This window comes from Lipotes vexillifer, unplaced genomic scaffold, assembly GCF_000442215.2.
Source record: "Lipotes vexillifer unplaced genomic scaffold, Lipotes_vexillifer_v1.1 scaffold1129, whole genome shotgun sequence".
In the NCBI taxonomy this organism is placed as follows: Eukaryota; Metazoa; Chordata; class Mammalia; order Artiodactyla; family Lipotidae; genus Lipotes; species Lipotes vexillifer.
This window is the reverse complement of record NW_006789022.1, coordinates 3,622,107-3,633,535: the sequence shown is the minus strand read 5'-3', so window position 1 is coordinate 3,633,535 and position 11,429 is coordinate 3,622,107. Positions and strand designations below refer to the sequence as shown.

The 11,429-nt window shown below is 45.3% G+C and overlaps 1 protein-coding gene across 1 annotated transcript in view; it reads left to right on the top strand.

Moving 5' to 3' along the window:
* Positions 1-2,041: 2,041 nt before the first annotated feature.
* ASRGL1 (asparaginase and isoaspartyl peptidase 1) overlaps positions 2,042-11,429 on the top strand; it is a 20,488-nt gene continuing 11,100 nt past the window's right edge. Inside the window, exons 1-2 of the mRNA XM_007462158.1 lie at positions 2,042-2,234; positions 11,202-11,344. Of these exons, the coding sequence (XP_007462220.1) occupies positions 2,042-2,234; positions 11,202-11,344 (336 nt within the window). The remainder of the gene's footprint in view (positions 2,235-11,201; positions 11,345-11,429) is intronic.

Here is an 11,429-nt window from a genome sequence, read left to right as displayed (position 1 = left end):
CTTGCGCTGTCAAACTGGGTCCCTAAGAGGTACCCCAGTGATAGAGTAATGTAGGCTGGGATTCAAAGTAGCTGCAGTTGGGCTTCCCTGGTGGCGCAGTGCCTGAGAGTCCGCCTGCCGATGCAGGGGACACGGGTTCGTGCCCCGGGTCCGGGAAGATCCCACATGCCGCGGAGCGTCTGGGCCCGTGAGCCATGGCGGCTGAGCCTGCACGTCCGGAGCCTGTGCTCCGCAGCGGGAGAGGCCACAACAGTGACAGGCCCACGTACCGCAAAAAAACAAGTAGCTGCAGTTAACACAGCTTGAATATGACACACACATTCGACTACCCGGAGAAGAGGTAGGAAGATGTTTCTAGAGTGCCTTTTGTGTACAATAGTCCAGTGTTGAGAGAACTTTCATAGCTTAATAGCTGTCTAGGGGAAATTTCATAAATAGCAATTGCCAGATGTGGGGCTATGTTAGTCAGAGTGGTCAGAAAGTCAGTAAGATAACTTTGGTTGCTGATGCCTCTGGCCCGCATCTCTGTGGTCTCGGAGAAAAGGCAGGACTTAGAAAAGGACTGAGTTCTCTCTGCACAATGCCTGCTGCTTATTTCTTCTAATTCAAAGCTTCAGGCCCAGTGAGTTTTTGCCGCTATTTTACATAACAGAATAATGTATCCTTTGGTTCATGTCACTAATCTAGTATCTTGCAGTTGTTTTACTGGGTAGAAGGTGCAAACTTCTATTTGAAGGTCACTATGGTAACAGTAATCTAGGGCAGCTCCGGGGGAATACAATCAATCATCTAGCGGGGTCACAGCCTTTCAGGCTCTAGGGCAGGGAGGAGGAAAAGTGTCACAAAAAAATTAGGTCACTTGTGGTTGAAGGAATTTAGAGCTGAGATCCTGAGGCTCAGAGGAGTGGTTTTCAGACTCTTCAGTGCACCCCAGGCGCAGAACCAGACCAATTACAGAGGTTATCTTTCTGTTCTTTACCAAACGTTACGTTAAAAGGAAGAGAATAACTAGCAAGTCTGCGAAACATCTCGGGCAGAGGAAGGACTTCAGTGCGTGCAGCGGTGCTTTTCAATTTTCAGTTACAAAACCGCGGCGCATCACTTCTTGCATGTCGCCATCAACACCACCCCTCCGCCTCGTGAGGAGGAGGAGGAGGAGTTCCCCGCATCCCACTAGGAGGCTCGCGTGCACAGAAGGCCAGCATAGCCCCTGTCCTAGGAGTCGGGCAGCGAGACTCTGATCCGCAGTGGCGAGGCCGGCAGAGGGGTTGCGCCGCGGCGGCGCGTTGGGGCTTTACGGTAATTCTCCGCGGCGCGCTGCCCCGCCCTCGTGCGCAGGCGCGGAGCCGTTGCTGGCAGAGAGGTTGCGGGCACAGCGGTTTCCAGAGCGGCTTCGACTGGAGAGACTGGATTGTGCAGGTTCCGAGGCCGACCGGGAGGCTCGGCCAAGCCCGAAGCCCCGGCGTCCGCCTCCTGCGGCGTCCTCGGTAAGTCGACGGCCCTGAGGGAGTCGCCACCCGAGACCCCGAAAGGCACACTCCCCGGTGCCGGGGGCTGGAGGCGGGAGGGCACTGGAGAGATCCAGCCCTCAGGCCGCCCCTGGAAACCGAGGGAAACCGAGGCCCGACGTGGGGCCGGGGAGGAAGGCTGGAGCTGCGACCCCAGATGCCATCCCGGCCGGGGGCCCAGCACAGGACAGGAACCGGGGTTCCCCGGGGAAACGGAAGCCCGATGTCAGTGGGCGAGGAGGGGGCGCGGGCTCTGGGGCGCAGAGCATCCCACCGCCCCCGCGAAGTCAGCAGATGCCCCGGGCCGGGGGCGGGCGCTCTGGGCTTTACTTGCAAAGTTCAAACCCAGCCGCCTCTGTCCTCCGTACTCCCTGGGTCTCAGGAATTTGACTGAGGCTGTAAACTCTGAGGGCTTTCCCCTCCCTACGTAGAAACTGGACCTTGTGCCCAACGGGAGACTTAAGCCCCGTGCGGTTCTCTTGGACCCGCTTGAAAGGACACTTTCGTCATCCTGATCCCTAGAATCCGTCGCCATGAACCCCGCCGTCGTCGTGGTCCACGGTGGCGGAGCCAGCAATATCTCCAAGGACCGCAAGGAGCGGGTACGCCAGGGCATCGTCAAAGCTGCCACCGTGGGTTACAACATCCTCAAGGAGGGAGGGAGCGCAGTTGACGCTGTGGAAGGAGCCGTGACCGTGCTGGAAGATGATCCCGAGTTCAACGCAGGTAAATTTGCACTGCAACTGGTAACTGATGCCAAACCGGGTTAAGCTTCTACCCCCAGATAAATAGAACCTCTCTAAAGTGTCAGTGAATCTCTTCAGCTTTATGGTAAAATCTAATATGCTGAAAAGATTTAGTTTTTCTCTCTTTACCTGTTGACCAAGTTGCTCTAAAGAATTTTAAAATTCATTATTCCCCCTTTTTTCTTTAATCTTTCTAGAATTCACATACCAAGAGGCTTTTTTTTTTGCGGTACGCGGGCCTCTCACTGTTGTGGCCTCTCCCGTGGCGGAGCACAGGCTCCAGACGCGCAGGCTCAGCGGCCATGGCTCACGGGCCCAGCCGCCCCGCGACATGTGGGATCTTCCCGGACCCGGGGCACGAACCCGCGTCCCCTGCATGGGCAGGCGGACTCTCAACCACTGCGCCACCAGGGAAGCCCCAAGAGCCTTTTTTTATTACATCTTTTTGTGGAGGAAGAGTGTAGACTACTGTTGGGTGGCAACCTTGGGAGCTTCAGGGTGTAATTTGAATCGGTCCCCCATGCAGGGAGGGCAGGGAGAGACCACGGGAAAAGGCAGACCTCTCCAGATTGGTAGGTGGCAGGTTTAATAAGCATGGGAACTTACACAAGAGGCTTGCCTTGCAGGATAAGTAGACCTCTGTCCATGCCCACCAGAATCTTAAAAGTTTATATAGTGGCCTTATCTGGGCTCAGTCACATATACCGTCCAGATGGTGTCAACACCACATCTCAAGGCTGTGTCCTGGGCAGCTTCTGGTGCAAGAAGACAAGCGGAGAGCACACTCTAAGGAAAGAGGAAAGGGTGAGGGGATTCCGATTGCCCCAGCGCTCCACCCCTCGCGACCGGCTCTTACAATCTCACACACTTTCTCTTCCACAGTGTGCCCTGAGTGGGCAATATGGGTGGCTCATTTGGTGGCTGTCTGGCTGCATTGGAGGCAGATGCCACAGCATCAGGCACATACAGAAGAAGACACGGGTTAAGACAATAATTCCCCAGATCACGGATACCTTTCTCCACTGAGAGCCTCATGATTCAGACCATTGTTACTAAGTCCCCTAGGCTGGGAGCCAGATCACTCAGAGCGTTCACTTGTGTCCTATGATTTAATAAAGGCAACACATTAACAGACTCACCGGGTATGAGCACACGACATCCTGTTTGGATAATGGCCTAGGTGCCTCTTTGCAAGGCAGTAATGATGGCCAAGGCCTTTCTGTTTTGGTTGTCTCATTAGAGCCATTTCAGTGTGCTGGAAGAACAGGCTTTGCTGGCTGTCATTCAAGCCTTGGTGAGTGCATGTAGTAGGGGGCTCTGTGTGTGCTGTCATGTGCTCCAGGCCAATGGAGGGCTCAAAGACAGCAGCCAAAAGATCATTCCAGTGGGAAACAGAACATGCCCACCTGGCCTTTGAGGAGAGGGAGGTCAGCAGCCTTAAGAATTTGACCTGGTTTTATATAACATACATGTTAGCCGGGGGGGGGGGTAGTGCTGTCAGGCTTGAGGAGATGGGCTGGTGGCAGGATACCTGAGACCAGAACCCTCACCTTCTCCTGTTTTCCAGTGGTGCGCATTCCATTCCAGGTATAACGCATTTCAACAGGCCCAGCTTGTGGCAGGACAACAGGAACCCAGAGGAGATTGAGTAGTTCCCCCTCACCCATCCTGTTAGAGTGTCCCATTGCAAATTCCAGTAGATAATCCCCTTTCCCAGGTGTGAGGCAGTTTGGTGTTCTCAGCACCGTAGCACGTTGATCCATGGTGAAAGTCAGGGCAACGGCTGTTTCCTGACATACCTTTTTGGTATCGGTGCTTCCGTAGGGGTCCCCAGTCTGGGATATGGGGCAACAGCCCTACTCGTTGATCATTCAGATGTATGAAAGCCTTGGACAGTACTTTAGTACACCCAGCCACAGTGGCTTTATCTGTTAGTAATTTAGGGTACTGCTTTAATATTCCATTTCTCCTTTCTCTCAGCCCTGGTGCTTGTGGGTTATAGGGGAGATAGAACCTCCATTCAGTGCCATGTTCTTTTGCCCAGTCTTGCATATCACAATCCACAGTCTGAAATGTGACCCGAGTCACCATCTATTTGATGAGGGTACCGCTACATGGTACTTAGCCTCTCTAATCCCCTAACAGTGGTGGCCTGGTTTGCATGGGGACAGGGGAAAGCTTGGGTTAAGCCAGATGTGGAGTCCACACAAACCAGGGAATGTTAGAACCCTCTCTCAGAGGGAGGAGGCCAGTATAGTCAGTTTGCCAATCCCTTACCGGTTAGGAACTCTGGTGGGTGGCCTCAGACTCCTTTGGCAGTTGCCATGGGCATTGTTTAGAACACACAGGGCATGCTGTTAATGCATTAACCAAATCACTGTGTTTCAAGGGCAACCCGACATCTTTGGCAATATGCCATCCCACCCGAGTTCTGTGGTGGCCACTCTTTCCATGCGTCCAATCTGCTGTATCTACTGAAGGGTCAGTTGCTAGGGATTGAACCCAAGCTAGGGCATCAGCTCCCTGATGGCCAGGGGGTGTCAGTGCCTTATGAGCCAGGACATGGAAGACAGTGAGGATTGCCTCAGGCTCTTGCAGGCAAACCCAAATGTCACCTCCACACATCCTGACCCCACAAAGGCCCACTCATTAATCATCCACCCTTCAGCTTCCTGTTGTCAGAGCCATAGGGTTAATCTCTTTAGAACAGCCCAGCTGTCAGTGCAAGGGGCCAGGGACCAGGAGTAATAACCAGCCAAAGGGCTCTGAGTTCAGCCCGCTGGCCACTGCAGTTCATCCCTCCTGAGAGGCTCCACGTGGAGCTCTGTGTACACCACTGCTAGGAGTTTTGCTCTAGGGGAAGTATGTGGGGTTCCTGCCCCCTTCCAGAGCTGAGACCAAACCCCAGGAGCACTCTCCCCTTCTGTTTTTTCTGCCACAGTGCCTGCCCTATACCTACCAGAGTCACAGACACATCTAAGTCAAATGGTAGCCCTGCTTGGGAGACGCCCAGAGCTGTAATGTGCTTTACTAGTGCTTTTGCCTTCTCAAAGACAGCTTGCTACTCTGATCCCCAGTCCCACACATGCCCTTTCTCTACTGCATACCATAAACTGTACCCATTTTAAGTTTTGAAAAATGTACATACCTGTGTAAGCACACTACAACCAAGCTGTTAAAATTTCCATCACCCCCAAACATTCCTTCCTGCCACTTTGCAGTTAATCCCCCCTCCCAGCCCCAGCACCAGGCATCCACTGATCTGCTTTTGTCATAAATTTGCATTCTCTAGAATTTCATATAAATGCAGTCACAAAGAGTGTATTCTTTTGTGTTTGGCTTCTTTCACTCAAATCAGTCCTTTTTTAGAGTAATAATCATCATAGCTACCATGAGTGTCTACTATGTACCAAACAGTGGTCTAAGAAACTTGCATGATTAACTCATTTAATCTGCACCATAGTCCTGTGAGTTAGGTGTAATTATTATTACGCTCATTTCTCAGATGAGAAAACTAAGGCACAAAAAGTTTAAGTGACTTGCTGGAAGACGCTCATTTCCTCTTTCTTTTGAAGTAGAAAACCTAAGATCTAGGGATTAAAACGCTTCTAGGGAATTACACCACCTACCTGACATCTGTCAGAGAAAAGAATTTCAGGAAATCTTAACCAATTAGTCATCAGATATTTAGTAATTGTTCTGTCCCCTTGCCTCTGTTCTGTGCTCTTTAACACACAAAATTTGGCTTCATTACATAGGCATTATCGATTAAATCCTTGGCAGTTGGTGATTGATTCAATCTCCAGTCCTCCCCTCCCCAGAAATCAGGGGGTGGGACTGAAAGTTCCAGCCCTTTAATCCTGGTTGGTTCCGCTGGCAACCAGCCCCCCACCTTTAGGGGGTTTTCAAAAGTTACCTCATTAACATAAATTTGGTTTTGGTTGAAAACTGCTTGTTATGAGTAACAGGACACCAATTTCACCTGTATGGATCTGAAGTGGTTTCAGGAACTGAGGGCAAAAGACCAAATATTATAACAAAAGATGCTCCCATTGTTCTAATCCCTTAGGAAATTCCAAAGGGTTTAGCAGCTGTGGACCACGTACCTGGACGAAGACCAAAATATGTAATTATGATAAATCAAAGTATCACACCTCCTTTGTCAAAGATCAGTTTATATATTTATGTGGATCTGTTTTGGACTTTCTATTCTGTTCCATTGATCTATTTGTCAAATTCTTTCACCAACACCACAGTCTTGCTTACTGTAACTTCTAGTAATGTCAGCTGCAAATAGAGACCATTTTATTTCTTCTTTTCCAAACTTTATGCCTTTTCTTCCTTTTCTAACATTGGCTGGGCCGTCCAATATTATGTTGAATAGGAGTGGTTAGAGCAGAAATTCTTGCATTTTTCCCAGTCTTAGGGGGAAGGCACTGTCTTTCATCGTTAAGTATGATGTTGGTGGTAGGGTTTTTTTTTTTTTTTTTTTTTTTTTTTTTTTTTTTTGTTTGCTTTTTGATGTGATTTTTTTTGTGTGTGTGGTACGCGGGCCTCTCACTGCTGTGGCCTCTCCCGTTGTGGAGCACAGGCTCCGGACGCGCAGGCCCAGTGGCCATGGCTCACAGGCCCAGCCGCTCCGCGGCATGTGGGAATCTTCCCGGACCGGGGCACGAACCCGTTTCCCCTGCATCGGCAGGCGGACTCTCAACCACTGCGCCACCAGGGAAGCCCCGGTGGTAGGGTTTTATAGGTGCCCTTTACCAGGTTGAGAAGTTCGCTTATTCTTAGTTTTTTGAGATTTTTAATCATCTGTGGATGTTGAATTTTACCAAATCCTTTTGCTGCATCTATTGAGATGACCATGTGGTTTTTCTTTTGTCTGTTGATATGGTGAATATTGATTGATTGATTTTTGAATTTTGGTCCAGGTTTTCTTCTCTGGGATTAACACCACTTTGTTGTGACATGTTATTTTTTACTTATGTAAATGCTGGGTTTGATTTGATGGTGTTTTCTTGAGGATTTTGCATCAATGTTCATGAGAGATACGGGTCTATAGTTTTATTTTCTTATAACATCTGTCTGGTTTTGAAATGAAGGTGATGCTGGCTTCATATGATGAATTGGAAAGTGTTCCCTCCTCTTCTGTTTTTCTCGAAGTTTGTATAAGGTTGCTATTATTTCTTTGTAAATATTTGGTAGATTGGTTTTTTGTTTGCTTTGATGGAAAGTTTTTAAGAAATGAAATTCTTTAATAGGCATGGCACTGTTTAGGTTATCTGTTTCTTCTTTGAGTGAGTTTTGTCAGTGGTCCTTCAAGAAATGTTTCTATTTGGTTTAAGTTGCTGAATTTGCAACATTTCTGTGTTATGCTTTTGATGTCTGTATGGTCTGTAGAGAGGTCCCCTCTTTCATTCCTGATTTTTGTAATGTGTCTTTTTTTTCTTTGTCAGTCTAGAGTTTATCAAGTTTATTGTTCTTTTCAAAGAACTAGTTTTAGTTTCAGGGGGGTGGATTTGGTGAATTTTTCTGTTTTTTTCTTTTCTTATTTATTTATTTGTTTGTTTGTTTGCGGCTGCATTGGGTCTTTGTTGCTGCGCGGGCTTTCTCTAGTTGCAGCAAGCAGGGGCTACTCTTCATTGCGGTACGCAGGCTTTTCATTGCAGTGGCTTCTCTTGTTGCAGAGCATGGGCTCTAGGCACTTGGGCTTCAGCAGTTGCAGCACACGGGCTCAGTAGTTGTGGCGCGCAGGCTCTAGAGCACAGGCTCAGTAGCTGTGGTACACGGCTTAGTTGCTCCGCGGTATGTGAGATCTTCCCGGACCAGGGATCGAACCCATGTCCTCTGCATTGGCAGGCGGATTCTTAACCACTGTGCCACCAGGGAAGTCCCATTTTCTGTTTTTTCTTTTGCTCTTTTTCTGTTCTGAATTTCCTTGACTTATCTTTATTGTTTCCTTTATTCATTCAGCTTGCTTTGGAAATAATTTACCGTTCTTTTCCTGTTAGATCATTAATTTGAGACTATTCTTTTCTAATACAAGCATTTAATGTTTAAAATTTTACTCTTGCACTGCTTTGATTTTTACATGTTTTTACAGGTTGTCTTAATTTTCATTCTGTTCAAAATGTGTTCTGATTTTGCTTGTGACTTCCTCACTGAATCATGGGTTGTTTAGAAGTGTGATGCTTAATTTCCAAATATTTGTGGATTTTCTAAATATCTCTCTGTTAATGATTTTTAGTTTAATTCTGTTATGATCAGAGGACATACTTTGTGTGATTTGTATTCTTTTAAACTTCATAAGTTTGGTTTTTGGCTCAGAATGTGTTCTACCTTGGCCATTTGCACTGAAAAAGAATATGTACTCTGCTGTTGTTGGATGGAAAGATCTATAAATCTCAGTAAGGTCAAGTTCATTGGTAATGTTCATACCTTCTGTATCTTGATTGTCCATTTCTGATTAATGAGAGAGGAGTATTGAAGTCTTTAATTGTAACTGGATTTGTCTATCTCTCTCCTTTGAGTTCTGTCAGTGTTTGCTTCATGTATTTTGAAACTGTTGTTTAGCATATAGATTGTTGTCTTCTTGGTGAACTGACCCCTATATCATTACTTAATGTCCTTATTATTATTTAATGTTCCTTATTGTGAAGTATACTTTGCCTCCAGTTTTCATTTGATTCATCTTGGCATGGTATAATTTGTCCATTTTTACTTTTAACCTATTTGCATCTTTATATTTAAAGTGGATTTTTTTTATTGGCAGCATGTAATTGTGTCCTATCTTTTTGTACAATTTGATAATCTCTGCTTTTTTTTTAAGATCTATTTATTATTTATTTATTTATTTTGTTATTTTTTTTTGGCTGCATCGGGTCTTAGTTGCAGCACTCAGGATCTTCACTGAGGCCTGCAGGATCTTTCGTTGCAGTGCGCGGGCTCGTTGTGGTGTGCAGGCTTCTCTCTAGTTGTGGCGTGTGGGTTTTCTCTTCTCAGGGATCTTAGTTCCCTGACCAGGGATCAAACCGCGTCCCCTGCATTGTAAGGCAGATTCTTTACCACTGGACCACCAGGGAAGTCCTGACAATCTCTGCTTTTTATTGGGGTGTCTAGACCATTTACATTTAATGTGATCATTGATATGGTTAGGCATAAATTTGTCATCTTGCTGTTTGTTTTCTATTTGTCCAATCTATTCACTGTTCCCTGTTTCCTCTTTTTCTGCTTTTTTCTGCCTTCTTTTGGAATAACTGAATGTTCATAATTCCATGTTATCTCCTTTGTTGGCCTAGTAGCTCAACTTCTTTTTTTAAAGGTTGTTTTAGGGTTTATAGTATATATCTCTCACTTGTCACAGTCTACCTTAAGTAATATCACACTTCATGCATAATATAAGATCCTTTTACAGCATACACCTGTTTCCCCTTTCCTAGCCTTTGTACTACTGTTGTCATATGGTTTACTTATGTGTATAAGTTGCCTAATGCATTGTTATTATTTTTCCTTTAAACAGTTATATTTTAAAGATATCGTAAAAATAAAGGGAAAAGGTATTTCTGTTTATCCACATATTAGCCACATCCAGTGTTCATTCTTTGGGAGAATGCTGATTGCTCTTTTCTATCATTTTCCTTCTGCCTGAAAGACTTCCTTTAACATTTCTTATATTGCACATCTGCTATTGATGACTTTTTTTTTTAACTTTTGTTATGTCTATAAACGTCTTTGTTTTGGGTTTTTGAAAGATGCTTTCACTGGGTGTAGAATTCCAACTTGACAGTTTTTTTTTTTTCTTTGAGGGCTTCAAAGATCCTGCTCCTCTGTCTTCTGGTTTGCATTGTTTCTGACAAGAAGTATGCTATCGTTTTTCTTTTTTCCTCTGTACCTAATGTGTCTTTCTCTGGCTGCTTTTAAGATTTTCTCTTTCTCATTAGCACTAAGCTGTTTGATCATGATGTGCCTGAGTGTAGTTTTGTTCATGTTTCTTTTCCTTGGAGTTTGATGTGCTTTTCGGATGTGTGAATTTATAGTATTCACCAAATTTGAAAAGTCATCATTTCCTTAAAGATTTTTTTGTCCCTCTATCTCACCTCTCCTTCTGGGGACTCCAATTACACATATACTGGCTGCTTGAAACTGTCCCTGAGCTCAGTGATAAACTCTGTTCAATATTTTTTCAGTCTTTTTGTTTGCTGTGTCTTCAAGTTCATTCATCTTTTGTGCGGTGTCTGATTTGGTGTTAATCCTATCCAGTGTATTTTTCATTTCAGACCTCTTTTTTTGTCTCTAGAAGTTCTCTCTGGGTCCTTTTCATATTTTCTTCCATGTTCTGGTACATATGACAGCCGTTTTAACATTTTTGTCTAATAATTCTATCATTTATGTCATTTCTGAGTCTGTTGCTATTAATTGATTTTTTTGTTGTTGTTCCTCCTCATTACGAGTCATATTTTCCTGTTTCTTTGTGAGCCTGTTAATTTCTTATTAGATACCAAACACTTGTTAGTAGCTGGATATTTTTATGCTCCTTTAAATATTCTTGAGCTTTGTTCTTATCCCTCTGAGGAAACTGAGTCACATAGAGTTTAAGAATAGCTAGGCTTACAAGTATTATCTAGGCAGAGAAAGTTGGAGAAAAGTTGCTAGTGGTAAAGAGAACAGAGTAATGAGAGCTAATGGTACATTCAGGGAAACCTAATATTTCAGTAAAATGTTGCCAAGGAGAAGAGATGAAGCTGGAAAAGTAAGTCAGAGGCCAGATCAGGAAGGGCTTCATACCGTTTATTGTGTAGGTCATGGGGTATCAAGTCAGATCTGTGTTTTTAAAAACATTCCTTTGACAATGGAGTAGAGGATGAATTAAAAGTAGGCAGCTTAGGGGAAACTCTGAAGCCATTTCTAAATTCTTAATTCTTGCTTTTCGGCTTCTTTTTGATTTTAGGTCGTGGATCTGTCTTGAACGAAAATGGTGAAGTTGAAATGGATGCAAGTATCATGAATGGGAAAGACCTGTCTGCAGGAGCAGTGTCTGCAGTGCGCTGTGTCGCAAACCCCATTAAAATTGCACGGCTTGTTATGGAAAAGGTATGTGGGACTAAAGCACCCTCTTTTCCTAAGGAATTGTCACTGCTGCACTTCAGTGACTAAAAGGGTTCTGACTTGTAGGGAA